The following is a 23,971-nucleotide window of genomic DNA, read 5'->3' as shown; positions in this document are numbered from 1 at the left end:
AGCTCTTGTACTCTATCCCCCAAGTAATTCAAGCAAAAGATAAGAACTATGCTTTTGAAAAGCTCTCAAAACGTGGCTAATATTAATCTTTTCTTATTGCAATCCCGTTCTGTAAGGTGCACTTCTCCGAACCTGCGCTGGAATGCCTTCGGGTCACCATGCACTCTACAAATACAATAGTATAGTACAGTACAGTGGGTTGGGGGTCGAAATTGTTCTTGATGGTGGTAATTTAGCTGTGGAAGTACCCCCAGAGGGCATCACAGAGTTCTTGGGAGGGGTGGATAGTGTTCTCTGTGACTGCTGTGTTGGAGAATTCCTTGACTAGTTTGAATGGTTCTTTCATGTGGTTGGCTGCTGTATTGATGGGGGCTATGATGGCTCCTCTGGGCTATTGGCATTAGATCGGCAATATTTACGAAGGCTTCATGCACCTAGATATACAAATGTGGATTTTATTTAATATCTCCAAAACCACTGAAAAGATTTACTCCAAATAACAACAAGCATTTGCAATGCAACAGGTCTTGCATTTATGCGAGTTTGAGCTATTGGCATTGTAAATGCCAATTCCTTTTATTTATGTTTTGGTTTTAAAACATAAATAAAAGGCATTGTCATTTAAAATGCCAATAGCTTAAACTTGCATAAGCGCGAGACCTGTTGCATTCCAAATGCATGTTAGCATCTTGTTACAGACAAACTTGGGTGTCTGTTGCAAGCACTGACAAAATACAGATAGGGCTATAGAATATGGCGGATGATTATACAGTGTTATTAATTCCATTCTGTTGCTGGGATTGTGGATACTGTCATTTACATCCTAAATTCACATGGATCGAATAAGAGCGACCTCCTGTGGCTACTGTGTGTATAATAGGCACAAAATGACATCATTGCACTGCAAGTCAGATCTGATGACCTTGCTAATGCTCGTTTAATATTACTTTTACAGGATGTTCTTGTTGAATATGGATATTTGAATTATGTTACAGTCATTCTCCTTTTGAATTACACCAGAGCCTCGTACTACTTTGCCCTGCATGGTTTGCCGTACTATAATGTTTGACATTATTTGTATTGGTGACTTGTGCTGTGCTGTACAAGCGCGGTTAGGTAAATTGGATGACATTTTCAAGACAATTTTGTGACTTATTAGTACCTATCTTATTCAATTATTTAACCATACATGCCAAGGTCAGGGTAAACCTGAAAAATCTAGTGAATGTGGAGCACAAATACATAGGGTGCTCACAGCAACAGACTTCTCAGACTTTAGATATGAAAGAAAAAGTAAGAAAGTCCTGGAACCCTTTATTTATTTCAACCTTATCTGATCTTCAATGGTTCTTTTGTATTTCCTGTCACACTCAACTGAGGTCATGCCCCAGCTAATCCATTTGGTCTCCATCTAAAGATTCAAGGTGTTGCTGTGCCCCTTTGGGACAGTACTGATCCTGACCTGAGCTCATTGAGCTTTCAAAGAACCTACAACAACCCTACCTCTAGCAGATCATCAAAACTCCTTTAGCAGCTAGTAAATTACTCTAAGCCAGATAACCGACAACCCTGAAAAATCCCGTCCATCTTCCTGGTGCTCCTCAATATGGTCATGTGTAGGAGATCTGTCTTCCCCCTGGTGGGCAAGTGTTGCAAAGTGTTGGCCGCCTCATTAAACCAATGTATTGCCCTACCGAGTTAGAGCTAATCCCAGATCATACCGAGTCCCTCCCTTTTCCCCTTCATTTATTTCCCATTTATAAACAGCGGCCACCTACCTTTCCTTGAGCCAAAGAGTTACTTCCATCTCCTCCTCTTCCTGAGCTGTTAGGGAAATGATTGCCTTCTAAGACCCCTGCTCCAACATGGTCACAGGGACATCAGGAAGGAAAGAGGAGAGTCCCTTAGAAGGGTGCTAACCAAGGGCACTGATATGACTGGTGACTACTTGGACTTCATTCCTGGTCACGTTCACACCCTATCCCAAACTCCTGCTGTCAGTTTCCAAGACAAACCGCTACTGTGTGTTTGAGGAGAAGAAACCTCACTGTCCTCAACCAGTGCCCAGATCTACTCAGTGGTGTACCAGGGGTGTCCTGAACCTATAATTGTGTTACTTAAGTGTGGCGTGTGCTTGGGCACCGGCACCACTGACCCTTCTGTCCTACTTCCATTCCTACCTAAACTCCCATCTCACCTCTTGCTTAGCACTGTTGCAAATGTTCGCCTATGCACTGAAATTGGCAATTCCTTCTTTTCTGTATGCCAGAAGCAATAAATTACTAGCCCACTGGAGCACATGGCATCCCACACCAGCAGAGCAGCGGGGGCAGAGTCGTTTGACTGGGCCACTGAGGAGGGACAGCACTGCCACTGAGGAGGGACAGCAGGTGCCTCTGTAAAGAGCGGCACCTCTGACGCCTGCGCCGTCCGCGAGGCGACGGGACCTGGTGCGTGGCCGCCTTAACCGCATCGCTGCGGTGGCTTTTCCCGCTGTGTGCGGCTATTTTCAAAATACTGCGTTACATGACGAGCTCAGCTCGTCATCAGCATACGAGCGCCGTAGCTGATGACGAGCTCAGCTCGTCATCAGCAGCAAAGCGGCTAATGACAGGGCCGCGAGCTCCTGCTGCTGCAGTGTGCACTCAGCATTGGCTATCAGCCCGGGCCACGTGGTGGGAACAGGCGAGAAGGGCCTCTGATTGAGTCACACTGACACAGGAGGTTACACGGCATAATCGTACTGTTCATTGCAACTGTTTCAAGGTCGAAAACCCTTTGTAGTGCTGATACTTTCACTTTGAAAACGTTCTCTGTTCAAACTAGAAAAGGCATTCTAGTCTTAAATTCCTTTGCCTATTCTTCCACAACTTACCCTGGCACTCACTCTTTAACTCACTCTCAGCAGAACAACATGCAGGAGGGCCATCAGAGGCTTGTATAACGAACTGGATATTAGTTAACACAGCTCAACTACCTAAGCACAGTGTAATGTCGATCCTTTTATTCATATGTTATTTTTTGGGAAAACAACTTCCACTCTGAGGCTTCTCTTCCACTCCAACAAATTGCCCGCTCCTTACCCTCAAGCGATCCCTGTTTTCCATCTCGCATCCTGCCCTCTGCACTCAGAGAGCCTTGGGTGACATAAATCACTTCACTAATATCAACATTACATACCCTGTCCTTGTGTGTGATTGTCGGAAATCTCTGGACAAGGCCAGTGAGTGATAAAGATGTTTGAGAAATGCCAGTCAGTGACTATTTGGTAATGTCCTATAGTTGGCAAAGCGGGTCTCTCAAACAGTACAAAAAAACCCTAACATATCCGTTAGTCACAACTGAAAACCTTAAATAGTACACGCACTCTCATGCACAACCACAGCTTCGGAGATGTCCAATTGGCAACAACATGCCCCAATAATCACACAAGCCACCTCAACACAACACAGCCTTCCAAGAAAAGGGCAGCCATTCAAACTCCTTGAATAAAAGATATGGCAAAGTCATATGGCTCACCATCTCAAGACAAAAACACACCATACTCCAAACGCTCCATAGTGACTCAACCACAATCTTGCCACAAAAAAATTAATTCAACAGTGAACATTAATCAGCACTATTGCGAACGGATCCATTCTTACTCAGGACAAACTTAAGATACTGCTACTATCAGGAAAAGACTGTGCGGAACAACACCAACTGAACAATAGGAGCGCTAAAATACCATACAAATGGCAGAAATGTGCTATGCCAATGCTAATACCGTGACATACCTACAGAAATACACCCACGTGGATTTTTCCCTTCCTTTCACGTTCACAAATCACAAGAATGAAAATAAAATGGCATATTACAATACCATTTTCAAGAAAACATTATTGCAACTCGCTTCTCCGCAGTACTCACAAGAATACAGCAGAATTATTATACAGACATTATTACAATTTAAAAAGCTCCCCTATTTAAAGAATCTCTTAATACAGTATTAAACGAGCTGTACATTTAACTTGGTTTGTCTTATGTGTTTATTTAAGGCTCACACGTGTTGTGAATTGAAAATAATGTTATTCTATTGGGCAGCATTGCCACCCCTTGCACTGAAGGATTGAAGAAGCAGTGCAGCCGCCCAGGGCCCTCGATGTTAAGTTCATCATCCTAGTCGTAGGTGTTTCACAAGTTTGGAGGAACTGAAAGCGGCCTCTAACTCAGGTATAAAAGCAGCACAAACATTAACTTCTTACCGATACATGTTGACAAAATGTGTCCCCATCGAAAGGGCTCCGGAGTGTAGATCCAAGATTGATGCCTATGAAAGAAGATACACATATGATTTCAATTTGAAGTAAATAGTATAAAAACAGATTTTGAACATTATTTCAAAGGTAGGGTCTGTACCATCCTGCTTCACAATTTCATAAAATATTCAGTGCAAGTTTTTTTTATTAGTTGTTTTTTAAACTTTCTTTTTTCAATTTATAACAACAACTACGTGGGTGGACACACATGAAAGCAGCATACAATCGACAAGAGTATCATCAGTCTGTATATACCAGTGACACAAGAATTACCAACATCCGTGACTTACAATGTATATGTTCATGCACTTACAGAATAAATAGGCTCCAAAGAGGGGCATACTTCACCATTTGTCTAGCTATCACTAGCGTTAGATTCACTCTGCACGTCTAAGTTTACCACTGGGTTGAGTTGCTCCCTGCATAGTTCTCTCCAGCTGCTAATATCCTCCTCTAACTTTTCATCTATTCAGTTCACTTTCATATGAATCTCCTCTACAAGAGACCACTCCTGCACACCTCTCAACCAGCTCCGTATTGTTGGTGCACGATTACTCATCCAGACTATGGCTACCCTTCGTCGTACCAATACCATCGTCCTCTGCAGCAATTTATATGCCATTTTGGCCTTCTTAGGCCTTGGAAATTGGCCTAATAGACAGTGAGTGGGGCTAGCCTCCACACGTATGCCAATACCCGCACGCACTTTTTCAACCACACATACCCAATACAGATACACCTCTGCATATTCCCATGCTAAATGTATAAAATTAAAACCTACTCATGCCCCATTACATCTGGGGCAGTGGCAGCTAGTGACATTTGAAAGTGGTGAGGTGTAAAATTAGTGTTGTGGTGAACTTCTGTGTACTTAACAAAACGCATGCCAGCTTTGTTATTACAGACTATGTTGTGGCATGAAAGATGCTGGCACGGCCACGCTCGGGACGATTTTACATTAACTGAAACTGAACCTGAGGTGGGAGGGCCAACACCAGCCTTAATGAGGAACAAATCTGCCAAAAGTCATTGCACAAAAAGCTGGCATAAATAAACATTTGTAATGCCACGTGTTATCCACCCCAAATACAAACTGTGTTTTTCACGACACATCACATATGTCTGCTCTGCAGGGCCCATGAATGTGACACTGACCACCAAACTCAAACCTTTACAAATACTCCCTATGTAATGAAAGTCAGACGTGAAGGAACACCCTACTCTAGAACACACACACAAAGGAATTATTTGTAAAGGTTTGAAATCCGAAATGGATGGCGCTTTTTTATGAGATTAAAGGGTATATAGCAAGATGTTATCACTAGACAAACACAGGAAAAGAGACGCAGAAAGTGTGGAGAGCTTGGAGGGTGTTAGAAGGAAAAAGATGTAAGAGAGGAAGAGAAGGAAGCAGAATTAACAAAATACACAGCGAAAAGAGAGAGAGCGAGAAGAGTGTGAGAAAAAAGAGAATATAGAAAGGCAGAGATTCCAAAAGCCTCACTGTGCTCAGGCAAGGCGGGATGTATCTGTGGAAGCGAAATACAATATTTAATAAGAATCAAATGCTCTGCTATTTGACAGAAGCAGTGAAAACGTGCGTGTGATTGCGGTTATCAATAAATAATGCATTATGGTGGCATCCTAAGGCAAGGTGTGAGTTACTGTCGAACTGGCTGGCATCGGTCCGGTTGTTAACTTTTTTAGCTCATAAACTCAGGCAATTAGAATTACCTACATATAGCATTTGGACATACAGTCATGCGCCAATACACTACCAGCCGTCTATACTCACCTAAACAACAATAACCAAAAGAGCACAGAGTCGCCGAGGAGATGGCACAAATGTTTATAACTGCATTGCCCTTCAAGACGTTTAATCTTGCACTGGTAAATAATTTGTTTTTCATAATAAGAGATAAACCAATCACCAACCGCGTTATCTTGAATTCCATCCCAGGACAGCAGAGATGGAGCAGACTGTGGGATGGCCTTTAGTAACTGATGGGCTGCTCTGAAACTCTATGGTTGTGATACAGGATCAAACCTGGAGCGTCATCACTCGTGACAGATCAACAGTATGCCTGAGTCTGGATGACCGGAAATGCTGAATAAAAGTTGAACACAGAAGCAGCTCTAGTTTAAAGCAATAACAACAAATATTTATGGTTTATTCATTGTCATTAAGCACGCGCGGCGCATATTAACGCTACGTCATAGTGCAGTTCGCAGGAGCATCAGGTCAAGGCAGCGTGCGCGCGGCATCTGCTGGCCGTTCTTTCCAACTAAAAGTGCAAAAATACGCAATTTTACCCTTTCTAGGCTTCCTTTTTGCTTCCTGAGTTAATCCGCCATTAATGCGGTTTATTGTCCGGCATTTGCTGCTGTAATGTGAATGTCCCTTGTAAAGTGCTCCGACACCGGGACTCTGGTATGTGCTATGCACCTCTATGTGACCAATGCACCAGTTCCTTCCTCTGCAGCATCCTCTCCTTCAGGCCCATCATCTCTTCATTCCAGGAGCCGGTAACAGCAACAGGTAACTGCCACATCGCTATTATTAGAGTCGCACAAACTTCTCGTATTTCTTTACTGTGCATACAGCACTCATGAGAGTGGTTAGGGTCTATATGATGCAGTCTCTCTGGGGTTACCTACACTGCTGCAGAAAATCGAAATGCATTAGATTTAGACGGGTGTTACAGGATACCAAGCGTGTTTAGGGGCATGTCCCTGTCCAAGCCTCCGCCATGGGTGTCTGCAAATCCTCGCCCCTTGCTGCCCACGCCTTAAGAAGAGGGGACCCTGAATCTTCCCTCACGGCCCTATACAACAATGACACCACCCGTCGCCCACTCCCCATACATCCAGTGTTTCAGACATTCGCGGGGCATTTAGATACGCAGGCCATGTTGCTCTGAACAGTTCTGTATGGCCCGCATATTGCAGATATTGTCCTAGCCCCAGCCCAAACCACTCTCATGCTTGTTCGAAGGTGATAAAGGTGTCCTGCTGGCTACTGGTGGATCTGTAATACAGCAGCCACTCTCTCTCCAAGCCTGAAATTACATCTTTACTATTATTATCTGTTCTTGGGCTAAAATCTGGATACTTAATTCCCGGTGAAATGGCGCATGTTTAAGCACTCGCTCCACGAACGTTTGCCGAATATATGCTAGTGTCTGCTTAAAGATATATGGCAACTCTGCGGAAGAACCTGCTCCCTCCACCAGAATTGCAGGTATGTTTTCCGGCTGCATTCGCCCATTGAGAAACCGCTTCTCCCAATTATCACTATCGTCTGGCCACTGAGCCGCACGTTTCAGCTGTGCCGCATAATAGTATAGGTCTAATCTGGGTGCCTCCTATTCCCCATTGTATAAGATCTGTCCTGGCCCACACCGCCATGGGTTTAAAGGCCAGGGCGATTAGCAACGCTGAAAGGAGGTATCCTTGACGAGTGCCACGTTCCATTTTGCCGATCTACTTTGTGCCAGTCGAACCCTAACACTCAGTCATGTATAAATGTTTTGGACCCATCAACAGAATCGCGGTCCAACCCCTGCCTCCCTCAGCACTTCCTGAAGGAAGCACTATTCTACCGGATCGATAGATTTTTCAGGATCAATGGAAATCAGAGCCATCTCCTCTGCAACAGCTTGTGTCTCTTTCATAATGTGCACTAAGCATCGAATATTCATGACCGTGCTGCGACCTGGTATAATTCAACCCACACTAATCATCATGGGCGAAGTAGTTCATGTGGGGGCCCAGACGCTTGGCCAATACCTTGCCTAGTATTTTGACATTTGTGTTTATCATTGTGAGTGGGAGCGATGCGCCGCAGGGTCCCGACAATCTCCTGCTGCTTAGTGCCCGCTCTGGATGAGTGTCAGGTCCAGATCAGGATCTATGAAACAATTAACATCTCCCAACCATATAAGCGGAACTTTCAGCTCTGCTGTAATTAAATCCTGCAGTGCTGGGTAAAAGGTCAGCTCGTCCATGTTCGGGGCATAGGTATTTAGAAAGGCTATGTCTCTGCCATCCAATTTTCCTCTCAATAGCACATATCGACCCCCACGTCGGCTTCCATGTACTGAAGTGTGCATGGGGTACCCGGAGCCACTCATATCAGCGTGCCCCTAGCGTAAGTACAATAGGAGGAATAGAATACCTGTCACCGCCACTTTTTTGCTTCCCTTGCAGCCCCTGTGTCATCCTAATAGGGTTCTTGCAGACATGTAAACGTTATCTTATGATTCCTGAGGAAAGAGAGGATTCTATGACGTTTAGTGCAGGTGCCTAGCCCCCTGACATTCCAGCTAAGAAACTTTACCTACAGTGTCATTATATCCCTTTAGCTTTTTCTCATTGTTTATATTCAGTGCACGTTACTTACACTAGCTACTGTTATCCTCTCACGTCTACAGTCTACCTTTCGCCAGACTTTCTAAAGGACTTAGGGCCAGATGTACGACCCATTTTTTGCATGCGCAAACATGTTTGCGAACTCGTTTGCGCATGCAAAAACATATTGGGCCATGTACAGAGCCCATTTAACGAGTCACAATTTTTTTGCAACTTGCTAAATATGTTTTGCGACTCGCTATTTGGAAGGGGTGTTCCCTTCCAAATTGCCAGTCTCAAAACAATGTACAAATGTTTTGCAACCGCAAGTGCGGTTGCAAAACACTCGCTAATTTCCACCAACTTCAAGGAGGTGGTAATGCACTTGCAAAAGGGAAGGGGTCCACAGAGGACCCCTTCCCCTTTGTAAATTGCATGCAAAATACTTTGTTAAGGGCAGGCAGTGGTCCCAGGGACGAAAATGTTTCATATGTTCTTTTTTTTTAAATGCATCCCGTTAAACGGGCTGCATTTGAAAAAAAAAATCTGATTTGTTAAAAAGCAGTCCCAGACATGGTGGTCTGCTGAGCCCAGCAGGCCACCCCCCCTGGGAGGGTTGGCATTCACAATGGGCTCGCTAATTGCGAGAGGCTCATTAATATTAATGAGCCTCGCAATTTGTGACCCCATTGGGAATCACAAAACACTGTAAACACACTTTTGTACATTTCATTTAGCACCTCGTAATTTGCGACCCACAATGTGTCGCAAATTGTGAGGCGCAAAATGAAAGGATCGTACATCTGGCCCTTAATTACTTTGGTATGGCATAGACTATTGATTTATCAGCAATCAAAACATTTGTTATTTTCCCTCAGTATATTTCTACTTGCTAACCCTAAGGATTTAGGCAGTAGGCTACCTAATGTTTAACAATTCCCACGCATGTCTTTTCCATGCCAGCCTTTACCACGCATGGTCAGTATATGTAATGCAAGCATATATCATTTTTACCTTTTAAATAACAATGTGGAAGGTAGCCAGGCATGCAGAAGCATCCCTGGATAAGGGAAACTACAACGGTCTTGAGCACGAGCGGCTCTTCCATTTGAGCCGAGGAGCCTGGCCCTGCCTGTTGCAAGCGCAGCAGGCACACACGAGGAAGTAAAACGGCATGTCAATGCCATTTTACTTAAACGCCACCGTGTGAGGTCGGGGGGCTGAATCCTGCAAGTGCAGGACTACAGCCGCCACTGCAGTGTGCATGTCAGGCTCACCGGCTCTATTGCTACTGCCTGCCCGACATGCACACTGTAAACCCAGCAATCCACGGCTGTGAAAAAGCTGGGGACTAGTGGCACAGGCCCCAAGCCTCAAAATGAGCACCGGGTTAACCTGCTCCCACTAATCCTGGAGCTGCTCTCAGCATGAGAGCAGCTCCCGGATTGGTTGTACTGGTGTCCACTGAGAAGGGAGGAAGGGAGGATCGTCCATAAGAACTCCATCCGCATTTCAACCAGCTCAGACGTCAACCTTGCCAGCGCCGAGCACCTTCACTTCCAGATCCACACCGACCCCAAGACCACACTCAGAGGCACCCTCCTCTACCGGCCCCCGAGACCCCGTGCACAATTCAGTGACAACATCACTGACTTTATCACCCCACACGCCCTCCCCTCCGAGGACTACATTCTATTGGGAGACCTCAATTTTCACCTGGAAAAGAGTAATGACAACAGCGCCACCACCCTTCTGGACAACCTCGCCAACCTTGGACTCAAACAACTTGTCACTACCCCCACCGACATTGCAGGTCACACACTCGACCCTATCTTCACCTCCAGCAAACATGTCTCATTCAGCCACACCACAGCTCTTCATTGGACGGACCACAGCTGCGTTCACTTTATCTACAATAAGACCACAATCCACAACCATCCGCAACCCACCCTGCGTAGAAATTGAAACAAACTCACCATCGACCAGATCTCCTCATCGCTCCTTCAAAACCCCCCTATCCACTCCTCAAACCCCGACCAAGCAGCCATTAACCTCACCCTATGGCTATCCAACAGTGCCCACATCTTAGCACCGTTGAAAAAACGTCAAATCAAACTAGGCAGCAAAAACGCCTATTGGTTCAACGATGATCTTAAGAAATCGAAGAAACTCTGTCGCTCCCTCGAGAAGGCCTGGAAAAAAGACCCAAACACCAGCACCAGGGACGCCTTCAAAAACGCCACCCGCATACACCACCAACTAATTCGGTCCGCCAAGAGAGCCGCATTCAAAGACCGACTAGATAACAACGCCCACAACAGCAAGGAATTATTCAACATCGTCAAAGAATTTACCAACCCATCAGCCAACTCCAACGACATCACCCCGTCCCAAGCCCTCTGCGACTCCCTAGCTTCCTTCTTCCACAACAAAATCGCAGACATCCACAACAGCTTCGACAACCGACCCGGAGACCAACCCACTCAACCTTCTGCAGGACCTTCACCCTCCCTGCACATCCTTAACGACTGGAACCCAATCTCCACTGAGGACACCATCCGCCTGATGAACTCCATCCACTCAGGATCCCCAACTGACCCATGCCCTCACCACATCTTCAACAAAGCAGACTCCATCATAGCACCACACCTCCGTGATGTCATCAACTGCTCCCTCAACTCCGGCACCTTCCCGGAAAGCTGGAAACACGCAGAACTCAGCGCCCTTCTGAAAAAACCCACAGCTGACCCCACCGAACTCAAAAACTACCGCCCCATCTCGCTTCTTCCTTTCCCGGCCAAAGTCATCGAGAAAGCTGTCAACAACCAGCTCGCCACCTTCCTCGAAACCAACAAATCCCTCGACTCCTCACAGTCCGGATTCCGAGCCAAACACAGCACTGAGACCGCACTTATCGCAGCAACGGACGACATTCGTACTTTACTGGATAACGGAGACACAGTCGCCCTCATCCTCCTCGACCTCTCCGCTGCCTTTGATACAGTCTGTCATAGCACCCTTCTACAGCGCCTCAGAAACGTCAGAATCCAAGGTAAAGCACTGGAATGGATCACCTCGTTCCTCACCGGAAGAACCCAGAGAGTCCGGCTCCCACCATTCAAGTCAGAGGCCTCTGAAGTCATCTGCGGAGTACCGCAAGGATCGTCACTCAGCCCCACCCTCTTCAACGTGTACATGAGCCCCCTCGCGGCCATCGCTCGCCAACACAATCTCAACATCATCTCCTACGCTGACGACACTCAACTGATCCTCTCACTCACCAAAGACCCTAACACCGCCAAAAACAACTTACACGAAGGAATGAAAGAAGTAGCCGAGTGGATGAAGCACAGCCGTCTGAAATTGAACTCAGACAAAACAGAAGTCCTCATCTTAGGCACCTCCCCCTCCGCCTGGGATGACTCTTGGTGGCCAGAGGCCCTTGGAAAAGCACCCATCCCGACGGACCACGCACGGAACCTGGGCGTCATCCTGGACTCCTCACTCTCGATGACCAGACAAGTCAACGCCGTCTCATCATCTTGCTTCAACATTCTTCGCATGCTCAAAAAAACATTCCGCTGGAACCCCACCGAAACTAGAAAAACGGTCACTCACGCACTGGTCACAAGCCGCCTGGACTACGGTAACACCCTATACGCCGGTACCACCGCAAAACTCCAGATAAAACTCCAACGCATCCAGAACGCTTCAGCCAGGCTCATACTAGATATCCCGCGTAAAAAACACATCTCTGGTCACCTGAAAAACCTCCACTGGCTCCCCATAAATAAGAGGATTACCTTCCGCCTCCTAACCCACGCACACAAAGCACTTTACGAACTTGGACCCGAATGCCTCAACACACGACTGTCCTTCTACACCCCCTCCCGTCCCGTCAGCTACGATCCTCCAACCAAGCCCTTGCCACTGTACCTCGCATCAACAAAGCCACCATGGGAGGTAGATCCTTCTCCTACCTGGCAGCTAAAACTTGGAACTCTCTTCCCACTCACCTTCGCCTTACTCAGAACCACCTAGCATTCAGAAAGCAACTTAAAACTTGGATATTCGACAAGTAATTCCCCCCCATTCCTCAAGCGCCTTGAGACCCTCTGGGTATGTAGCGCGCTATATAAATCCTGACTTGACTTGACTTTCCTGCTCGCGGACACTGATCAGGGAAAGAGGTGTGCACCTGGGGAGCAGTATATGGTCAGTTTGGAGTCATATCGCCCAACCATATTTTCATAGGTGTATACGCCACTGGTCTTGAGTGACATTGAGAAGAGAGCATAGTAGTGAGGGGACGGGCAATGAAGGGAGAGGTAGTTTTAGATGAAAGCGTGCTCTTTCTTCCACTCTGCTTATTATTCATATTAGATAGTTTGCTGGAAAGGAAACATGACTGTAAAATGGTAGGATGTTCTCTTAGGGACTGTCAACAACTGCATGTCTCTGAGTAACAGCATAAGCTGATTTTGGACCTCGTGAACTGAAGCACTGCAAAGCGCGGGGCCACTAACGGAAAGGGCCCCTGATTTTTCAGGCAACATTTTTCACCTCCTTTCAAGCCCTGACTACCTCAGGTAAGACTGTAAGACAGAGTTCTGTGCTTTCTTTATTCCTTTCGTTACACTTTTTAAGTGTATTTTCTATCTTTAAACTATGTCTTCAGGTTCAGAGGCAGTGTTTACAGCAAGATGAATCATACATTGCTGGTTGAACTTCAAAACTAAGAAGTGTTTCTGTGCGTGATCTAAGGACACCTATGTGCTATGAGGCTCCAATTTGTTTTAGTAAAATTCTATGAATATTTTTGAATTTTTATTTTCCAGGGTATGGCTTCCACGTTCAGGTGGCGTCATGATTTCTTTTTCTTCTTTTTGCTTTAATGGCACGTGCTTGCAATAAATATTAAAAAGAAACTTGACCATTGTACCTGCTTACCAAGGATAGACCTATTGGCTTTTCCAAAGTCTGTTGGAACTGATGTGATGCCAGAACTATCTACTGCCCCCTCTGCATTATATGTCAGGCCAGGCTTCTTCGCCATGTCATGATGTGAATTGTACAGATGTCATTAATGTGAAAAAGGTGTTGTGATATCATTTCTACTGATGTCATCCTTATACTAATTATGTTTCAAACGGGACAATGCTACATCATTTTGGTCACAGAATCTTGGCTTGTATGTATATACCATGGCAACAGATATAAAGACCGAGGCGCCAATTCACAAAGCCCCTGATGAAAAACACATCAGTAAACTGCTCCTGTGAGGCTACTCCTTGCCTTACAGTAGATTCATTAAATATTCAAACAGAATCCCAGCAGTGATGAGAATAATTTATGACAGTCCTAGATTTCCTGGAGTACTGAAACAAGCAAAATGTACTCATGCATGATTTCCAACAGGTTGAAAGCTCTGCACGTGTAAATAATTTGTGAATCTGCATTAACACATGTAATATTTTTCCACAGAGAAAAGAAGTCTTAGAAATGAGAAAAGCTATTTATTAAATATCACTGTGTTCCTTCCCCTTTCCACCGTGGAAAGGCACTAGCTTTTCTCCCTTTCATCCAACTAAATTTAGGACCATTTCCAGCGTTGGAAAATGTTTGAAAGTGGTATTTGAATACCCACAAACTGATATATTTACAACAATACAATACAAAAACCATTTCTAAAGCGCACAGATGCGCCAAAGAGGTGTGTCGGCGCTATCGGCTGGGGTTAAAGGAGAACAGAGTTAGACAGAGTTGTAAAGACATTTTTTCAGTTTTTTTCTAAAACTTGCTTCAGAGGGAGCAAGCCTAATGCTAGTAAGTAGGGCCTTCCAGAGGTCAGCAATAATGAAGGCGAATGATCTTCCCCTTCTCCTTCAAGGGCATATACTCCTCTTTGGAGAAGTCCAATTCTGCGGGAGCTAAGTTAAATCCCCTATCCGATTCTCTAGTAGTACTTCTGAAGGACTGCTGCCTGCGCTCCTTTCCTCTTATTCTTCAAGAGGATACTGAGTTGATGTTAGGTGGAATTAGATCTGGCTCCCCCCTCGAACCCTGTCCTCTTAAGATCTTGAAATTGGGAAAAGAGGCCATTGCACCACCTCTGACCGCCATCCTTAATACCGTCATTTCCTCTGGCCAATTTCCCACCGCATGGAAAACAGCAGTGGTTAAACCGCTTCTAAAGAAGGCCTCTCTGGACCCGATAGAATTAAAAAACTATCGGCCTATCTTCCTGTTACCTGTCCCTGCCAAAATCCTGGAAAAACATCTTAACTGCCACCTCAGTTCTTATTTGGAGGAATACCAACTGCTCGATGGCTCGCAGGATGGGTTCAGGATTTAACACAGTACGGAGATGGCGTTAATCGTTTTTTATAACAATATCCGGCAACAGGTTGAAGCTGGTCATACCACCCTACTGATCCTTCAGGACCCGACGGCAGCCTTCAATACGATTCTCCCCGTAGATTGGTTGGGAGGCTTTGGGAAATAGGGATAGAGGGTTCCGCACTCAATCTGCTTTCATCGTTCCTCTTTAACCGCTCACAGAGTCAAGATGGGCCAATTTCTTTCTGCCCCTAATCAATTGTTTTGTGGAGTCCCACAGGGATTCTCATTGAGTCCTACTCTTTTTAATATTTATGTAGCCCCGCTCGCCAGCGTGGTAAGGTCTTTTGGCCTTGAAGTGCTATCCTATGATGATGACACTCAGATCATGATCTCCATTACTGAGAGTGTGTCAGCTTCAGCAGTAAATTTTTAAAACTGCATGCGGGCGGTGGCTTCATGGATAGTTGAGAACTACCTAAGACTCAATGGGGATAAAACAGAGGCCCTCATTTTTGGAGACAAGAAGGACATTTGGTCGGAGGCTTAGTGGCCTGACACGCTTAGATCCCACCCTTGCCCTTGCCTCAGTGCCAAAAATCTAGGCATTATTGTTAATTCCTCCCTTTCCCTGGGCTCACAAATAAATAGAACTGTCTCTACCTGTTTTGGGATGATACGGATTCTCAGGAAGATCTTCCATTTTCTCTCCCTACCCTCACGGAAACAGACAGTGGTGGCCCTTTTGGTGTCTAGATTAGACTACTGCAATGCCCTTTATGAAGGGATAAACAAGGGGCCTTTACATCGACTTCAACTGGTGCAGAATGCCGCGGCTAGGCTGGTGATGGGCCTCCCTAAACTCCACTCAGCTTCAGCCACCATCAGAAGCCTGCACTGGCTCCCTCTGGGGAGGAGAACTGTGTTCAAAGCCTTATGCCTGGTTCACAAAGCCGTCCACAATATGGGGTTTGAAGGCATTAATAAAATGTTCCAAAGATACCTCCCCGGCAAGGATTGGAGATCTGCAAGCAAGAACCGAGTAACAGTTCCTATGATTAGGAAAACCAGGTGGGGGGGGGCTTTTTTGCTGATCGGAGCTGTGGAACTCCCTTCCTTCCTCAATTTCCACTCTGGAAACTCATTCCCTATTTTGTAAGGCTTTGAAGACCTGGCTCTTCACCTGTCCTAATCTTTAAGCCCTGAAAACTATGGACATCTCTGACTCTGATCTAGGGGTGGGCGGAATTTGCATAATTGCGTTACGCAAACCTCCGTAAAACGGTCAAAAATCTCAGCGAACACGCAGAAATTCCGCGAACAAGCGGAATTGCTTGTTCGCGATGCTTTTTTCCTGTTCGCAATCGCTGTTTGCGTGCTCGGGGTAAATATCTCGCGAACACGCATTTTGAGACCGTGAACAAGCAAAGAATTTCGCGAAGTCGCAGAACACAGAATTTTGGGCAATTTTGCATTCTCCACAGAACGTGAAATTACCCAAGTTCCACAAATTCTGTGAGCGGAACGGAATTTACTGCCCAGGCCTACTCTGATCCCTCTCCGCAGCGTCTTGATGCCCCTGGGCTAAGTTTGTGCTTTACAACATTTATATTCATTCATTCATTCCTTCTCCTTGCTTTGCGCTCCCAAGGAATCTGAAGTAGACTTTGGCTGCTGGATCCCAGAGAACAGGATTGGGAGTAGACTTTAATTCTTCTCCTTAGATATGCAAGTCCTCTAAGCAGCAAGGCTCTAAAGGTTTTTTCCATGTACATCTACTTCTGCTGGGTGGTAGACCCACGAACCTATGCAATCTCGCCAACTATAAACGTGTGAATGACACACCTCTGCAATACTGGTAAATTTGCACCTAATGAATGCAATGATCATTAGTGGAATCAGTATAGCGAAGGTGTCTGAAGATTCAAGTGCAATTTAGGTGCACAAAAACATCAGTGAATCGGGCCGATTAACATGACGGCATGTGGGTTACCTGGAAGATGGCAGGTTGTAAGACTAAGACAAACTGTACCTTAAGAAAAGCCACTTAAACATATACTCCTCCCAGCATCCCAGACTCCCTTCTCTAGCTTAAGAAGAAATTTGACAAGCTTTCTATAAACTGGAGAAAGGTCAGTTACATGGCAAACCCACATCTGAAACACCAGTAGGGCTGAACAAAGGCCAGTTACTTCACTGATCTGCATTTGATTACACTCGACCAAATGTCAGACCACTGACTCTAAAAGGTTATTGGGGCTGGGCATTGTCAAATGCGTGATCCGATCACCTGTGAAAGACTGGCAGATAGTGAAATGCCAGTCCCACCTCTGAAAGGCCAGTAGGGTCTGCCACATTCCAGGCTCCCTTGAACTTGATTGGCCCTTCCCTAACACTACTGCAGTATGTGTTCAAAATTATTATATACTTAATTTACAATATTAAAAATACTCCTGATTTATTTATTTATTTATTTATTTATGGGCTTGTAACGCGCCGGCATCACACCCAAAGGTGTATCTCCGCGCGGTGCTGTGACGAACAGGACGGACAGCTCTCCAACTAGAATAGAGTTGTCTTTAGGAGTTTCCTAAAAGCTAGATGGCTCGGGCACTCTCTAAGGGAAATGGGGAGATTGTTCCATAGGCGCGGGCCCATAATGGAAAGGGCACGACCTCCCTGTCTGGTCTTGTAATGTCTAGGAACCTGGAGTAATAGTTGGTTGCTGGACCTGAGATTGCGGCAGGGGCGGTGGTATACAAATTTCTCGGCCAAATAGTGTGGACCGAGGTTGTAGAGACTCTTGTGTACCACACAGCAAATCTTGAATTCCACCCGTTTCCGGATGGGAAGCCAGTGGAGGGCCTTGAGAAGGGGCAAAGATGGAGTTCTAGGGGGGGCATTAGTCACCAGGCGGGCCGCGGTGTTCTGAACCACCTGAAGTTTATTAAGCACTCCTTCGTTAGCTCCCAAGAAAAGGCCATTACAGTAGTCCAGGCGGCTCAGAACGAGGGCCTGGACCAAGGTCTTTCTTGTGTTGTCAGGTAGAAGGGGGAACACCTTCCGAAGGAGGCCAATAATGTGGAAGCAAGATCCCGCCGTGGTGCTGGCATGATGGGCAAGGGTGAGGTCGTGATCTAGCCGAACCCCCAGGTTTTTCACCACCTGTTTAGAGGAAGGGGCCTGACCCAGACTGGAGGGCCACCAGTCAGGGGTCCACAGGATTTTTGCCTCTCCGAATAACATGACCTCAGACTTTCCCCCATTGCACTGGAGAAAGTTCGTGGCCATCCAGCCGGCGGTCGCAGTCATGCCGTTGGAGAAAGATTGTCTTATCTCCGGGGTAAATTTTTTAAAAGTGAACAGCAGCTGCGTGTCGTCAGCGTAAGAGATGGGCATAAACCCGAAGGACCTCATAATTTTAGCCAAAGGGGAGACATATACGTTAAACAACGTAGGGCTAAGACAAGAGCCCTGCGGGACTCCTCTGGTGATGGTGGCCGAGGGGGAGCTGAAAGAGCCCATATTCACCTTCTGGGTACGCTCGGAGAGAAAGCTGGTAAACCACGCCAAGGCAGATCTATCAATACCAATCTCCTTTAATCTGGTAAGGAGGATGGCGTGGGATATGGTGTCGAATGCTGCGGACAAGTCCAACAGCACCAACACCACTGACATTCCTCTGTCCAGGGACAAGCGTATAGCGTCTGTAACGGAAAGAAGAGCCGTTTCGGTGCTATACCTAGGCCTGAACCCTGACTGAGAGTAGTCCAGACTGCCGGTTTGCTCAATGAAGCTGGAAAGATGGTGATTCACATGCTTCTCCATCAATTTGCTGATGAACGGCAAAAGGGAGATTGGCCTCAGGTTAGTCATATCTGACCAGGGGGTGGAGGTATTTTTCCTAATGGGCTTGACCATGGCCTCTTTCAACTCCCGGGGAACCTGTCCCTCAGAGAGGGAGCGGTTGATCACCATCTGAATGGAGGGACTGAGGACACTCCCAATGAGGTGCATGATACGGGCAGGTACAGGGTCCGCTGGGCTGCCTGATTTAATAGTCCCAATCAGGGAGTTGACTTGTTCTAAGCTAATCTCGGGAATGGAGGACAGGGTGACAGAAACAGCGCTGATTGTTCCGGGCTGGAGGCTAGAGGAAGGGACCATTTCCTCAATAGGTGGGCTTGCTAGGGAGATGTTTCGATAAATAGAATCGATTTTATCGGCAAAGAACCCAGCAGTATCTTCACACAGTTTTTGGGTCAGCATTTCCGGACTGTCACAGGCGACGGGCTTGGTAAATGTGCTGAGAACCTGGTACAGTAGTTTTGAGTCATTGCCAGCCTCAGACAATTGGGAGACAATGTGGGATTTACGGGCAGCTCTGATGTTTTTATGATAGAGTCTCATGGCAGAGCTGTAGCGATCTTTATCGGCCGTACTGCGTGAGCTTCTCCAGGATTTCTCCAACTTCCTGCAGACCTTTTTCTCCGTACGCAGTAGGTCCGTGTACCATGGTTCCTGCCTGCGGTCAGAGCGCCGGTTACAGCGTCTTAAAGGGGCAATTAGATTGACCGCCGTGGTCAAGGCATCATTGTATTTAGACAGGGCCGAACTGGTGGAGTCAGAGGGAAGAAAATCAGAGGGTACGAAAGTAGTTTTAAAAGTGTCAGCAGACACCTTGTACCACTGCCTGCGCCATAACGGGAGGGAGGCAGGTTGAAAAACAAATATTGCCTAACATTCGTTGATCTTCTAATTTAAAAATAACGGCTGTTTTGACGAATTGTGGGTCTAGCATTTTTATTAAGCAATTCAACCAGGGGTTCTTCTGGCTATTTGTTGATTTTTCAAGACTGCGTGTTTTATGACAATCTTATCAAGAAATTGCAGTTAAAGTAAAGAACTTAATGACTACCATCCATGAACAAAGGGTGTTCAAAGTAAAGACCGTCCTCTATAGCAACAAGGGAGGTGGTACTGTGGCTAACCCTACTACATTTTTTGAAACACATAACTTTCCCTCTTCCAGCACTGCACTGTACAAAAAGCACCTTCTTGCTCTTCTTGTTTAATGTGGCTCAATTACACACAGTCTGTCTGTCGTCGAATTACTGTGGTGCTAGCAATTGGGACTTGAACCATTTGGCTCTCCACCAGGAGAAGTAAGACTGAAGTGGTAAATTGGACTGTAATAAGTTCCAGGAGTTTGATTTAAAGTTGAACCTCTTCGGGTGTACGTAAAAGCTATTAACCCTCAGATAACCTCCACAACTAAGAAGAGAGGTGGCAGAACCACTGTGACTTGGATCACCGCTAGCAGCAGGGATTTTCTTAAAGCAGATTGCTCTCCATGCTAACCCACTGCACGTCTGCATGAAGCTCCTGCGACACTGATCATCCACTCATGGCTCCAATGGCGACTAAGACTTCACTGCAAGGACCTAAACCTCTACCAGCCTGCAATTCGAGGCAGATACAAGAGGCCAAGAGTACCAACAGCTACTGAAAACAGAGGCTTGCTGGCTGTTAGAACTGGGGGTCTCTAGTTGGCAGAGGTAGGTACCACTGTCCAAATAGGGACCCTTGCTTCTAGTCAGGGCAAGGAGATAACCCTCTTAGATAACCCCTGCTCACCCTCTAGGTAGCTTGGCCTGAGCAGTCTAGGCTAACCAGAGGCAATGCGTAAAGTATTTGTACCAACACTCACAGTAACACAGTGAAAACACCACAAACTGATTCCACAACAGTTTAGGAAAATAAATATATTTATTCTAAACTACACAAGACCAAAACGGCAAAAAATCCAACATACACAGTTCAAGAATATGGTTTCAAAAGAGTTCTTCAGGGTGTGATCAAAGTTCTTTAAGTTGCGTTAAAATAATCCACAGATGCGTGAAAAGTTCACAGTTGCGTCACGTTTACTCACAGTACCTTTTAGATGCAACAAAGTTCCACAAGCAGGAAGCTGGTGCGGTGGAAAACAAGCGATGCGTTACTCCTGAGACCCTGGGGAGGCGATGCGACAGCCCCGCTGCAGCAGCGGGCGTGTTGCGACGAATCCGGTCTGTATGGGGAGGAAGGCCGCTTGCGTGGATTCCGGTGCGTAGGTTCCGTAGGAAGTCTGTTCTCGCAAAGGCACGATGCGATGATCTCGTAGGGGCTGCCACGATCTCCGGGGCGACGATGCGCGGTTCAGCGGTGATCCTCTCTCTCGCAGCTCCTCGATGCGATGGTTCTGCGACGATGTTCGCAGCGACGTGATGCGGTCCGCAAGCAAGCGGTGCGGCAATCTCACCCAGCGACGACAGGCTCTGCGACGACACTCGCAGCGATGTTCGATTCTCCCGCACTGGTCTGGTGCGTCCCGCAAACGAAGGATGCGCCGGCTCCGGCAGCGGCGTCAGGCGCTGCGCCGATCTCGACCTTCGTAGCGGCGGGAAACTTCTCGCACTGTCGGGGATGCGCTCCGCAAGCGAGCGATGCAACACTTTTCAGCTTCAAAAGTCTCTCAAGCTTAGTTTCAAGCTTCCCAGCTCAGGTTCAACTTCCAGAGGCCCCACAACTGGATCAAGCACTCTAGGAAGGACAGAACTCTCTCAGCAGAGTTCAGGGAAACTGGGTGTGAAGTCCTTTTGTTCCTGGGACTTCAAAAACAGGGAGCCAGCTCTTCTCAGGCCCTTGGAGATTCCTTCAAGACAGGGGACACAGCTCACAGCAAAGTCCTTCCCCTCTCCTTGGCAGCAGAGCAACAGCAGGTCAGTCCAGCAGAGCAACAGCAGGACAGTCTTCCTTCTTCAGAGTCAGCTTTCTCCTTGGCAGAGGTTCTTTCTTGATTCCAGGATGATCTAATTTTCTGTTGTCAGGGGTCCTGTACTTATACCCCTAAAGTCTTTGTTCTCTCTGTGCATGTGGGCCCTGAGCCCGGTCTGAACCAGTTCTGGGTGGATCCTGAGCACTTTGTTTTGCTGGCTGCATCTTTCCTTTCGGAGTGAGGGGCAGGGTCCTCAGCCGCCCAGCAGGAGGTGGAGCCAGCATTGTGGCAGGCAGGCACAGCCCTATTCAGCCCAGGTGCTAACTCCTCCCACCACTCAGGTTGCAATTGCATTCATTCAGCCTAGTGCTGACTCATCCAGCCTCTGGGGGAATTCCCCAGCCCCTGTCACTCACAAACCAGACAGTCAATACACAAACAGGCCCCGGCACACAGAAGGGTCAGACAAGAGAACAGCGACTTTCTAAAAGTGCTGTTCTCAAACACAGGATTTAAAAACCACCTTTCCTAAAAGATGTGTTATTAAATTCTGAGTTCAGGGATACTAGATACTTATGTCCGATCTTGTTCCTATGGGAAGAAATGCTGTTAACCACTGTAGCCAGCATCCCCCATGTTAACCTATGGAGCAAGATAGCCTTACAATAGTGAAAACGAAAATGGCTGTAATTCACTACCAGAGCATGTCACCTGCACTAGTACATGCTCTACCTTTCACATACACTGCACCCTGCCCAGGGGGGTACCTTGGGCCTTCCATAGGGGTGACTGATGTGCACGAAAAGGGAAGGGTTAGGCCTGGTCAGCGGGGACGCAGACCAGGAGGACATGGCAGTTCTAAACTGCCCGTAGGCGCTGCAGTGGCAGGCCCGAGACACCATTTTAGAGCTACTCCTGTGGGTGGCACAATCAGTGCTGCAGGCCCACTAGTAGCATTTGCCATCACCAGCCCTGGCACACCCAGTGCACTTTACTAGGGACTTCATGGTGATACAAATATGCCAAACATGTATATCCAATCAGAATAACAATTTACACAGAGAGCATATGCACTTTAGCACCGATCAGCAGTGGTAAAGTGCGCAGAGTCCTATTGCCAACAGCCACGGGTCAGGAAAGATAAGGGAGGAAGAAGCAAAAAGTTTGGGGATGACCCTGCAAGAAGGGCCAGTTCCAACACAACCCCCTTCCCGCCTAAAGCCAGGGTAGATCAAACGATACCTCAATGGGATTCCCTGCTTAAGGCGACAGAACACGGAACCTGGGCCAAACGGCAGGGCACTATTCCTGTTCTACGCCTTCCTGAACCTAGTTGTATCACTCTATCCATACTCTCAGGGTCCACCATGCCAATCCATATGGAACCCTTCACCTCACCTGTGGACACCACCTGTGCAGCACCTAACGTTAATTTTCTCACAGGTGTGTCCCAACAGACCAACAGCAAGCCACAATGACCACCAACAGTGATCAGGGATGAGACCCAGGCCTCATGCCTCTCATGGCTCTCAAACCCCTGTGGCATCAGAGGGTGGGGGGCAGTAGCTCCAGGTGCTTGGCACCCTTTGTCCACTCTCTCTCTTGTCAGTTCAGGTCTGACACTCTGGCACTGACCCACCAGTCCCGGACCTGTATCCGTCCACCAAGACAACCAAGAACACAACTTTCCTACCAGTTCAGGACCTCCCTCCAGCAACTGGTCTCCCAACCTAGGGTTTAACCCCTCAGGTTGCACCGGGGTCAGAGGCGAGTGCTCCCTCCCCCTGCACCCCCTTCCAGAGCGCTGCACCCTCCCTACTGGAGGGGTACCCCTGGGAACCATATTGGTCAGGACACTGGTTACAGATGTCCTCCCTTCCAGGTCAGGCAGATCCTGAACCTGGTCTCCCAACCCAGGGACCAAAACCTGCGGTTGTGCATTCGCCTGGCACGCCAGGACTTCTGGGGACTCACATAGTACCCCCTTGAGGGTGACACACAACTCATGTGTCCTGTGACAGTCTGCCTGGCGCAGATCTCCCGACCCCTGTCCACCTGACAGTGCGGGAAGATCCCCCAGGACAGAAGTGGTGTCACCATGGTCACTCCTGGGAGACTCAGCCGTTCTGACTGGTCCCTGACCCACTGGTTCTCCCACTGGGGACTCCTTCCCCCTCTCACCCCTCACTCTGGACTTCTGCACCCTCCCAACTGGAGTGGCACTGCC

At 47.1% G+C, this 23,971-nt stretch overlaps 1 protein-coding gene across 4 annotated transcripts in view; it reads right to left on the bottom strand.

Moving 5' to 3' along the window:
- The window catches only part of OGFOD3 (2-oxoglutarate and iron dependent oxygenase domain containing 3), a 1,065,090-nt gene that overhangs the window by 437,452 nt on the left and 603,667 nt on the right, over nucleotides 1–23,971 (bottom strand). For all 4 annotated transcript variants that reach the window (XM_086930659.1, XM_086930658.1, XM_086930657.1 and 1 more), the window contains one exon: nucleotides 4,245–4,309. In XM_086930659.1, coding sequence (XP_086786785.1) covers nucleotides 4,245–4,309 — 65 coding nt within the window. The remainder of the gene's footprint in view (nucleotides 1–4,244; nucleotides 4,310–23,971) is intronic.

The sequence above is a fragment of the Lissotriton vulgaris genome, chromosome 7 (assembly GCF_964263255.1).
Source record: "Lissotriton vulgaris chromosome 7, aLisVul1.2, whole genome shotgun sequence".
In the NCBI taxonomy this organism is placed as follows: domain Eukaryota; kingdom Metazoa; phylum Chordata; class Amphibia; order Caudata; family Salamandridae; genus Lissotriton; species Lissotriton vulgaris.
This window is presented reverse-complemented; position numbering and strand designations above follow the sequence as displayed.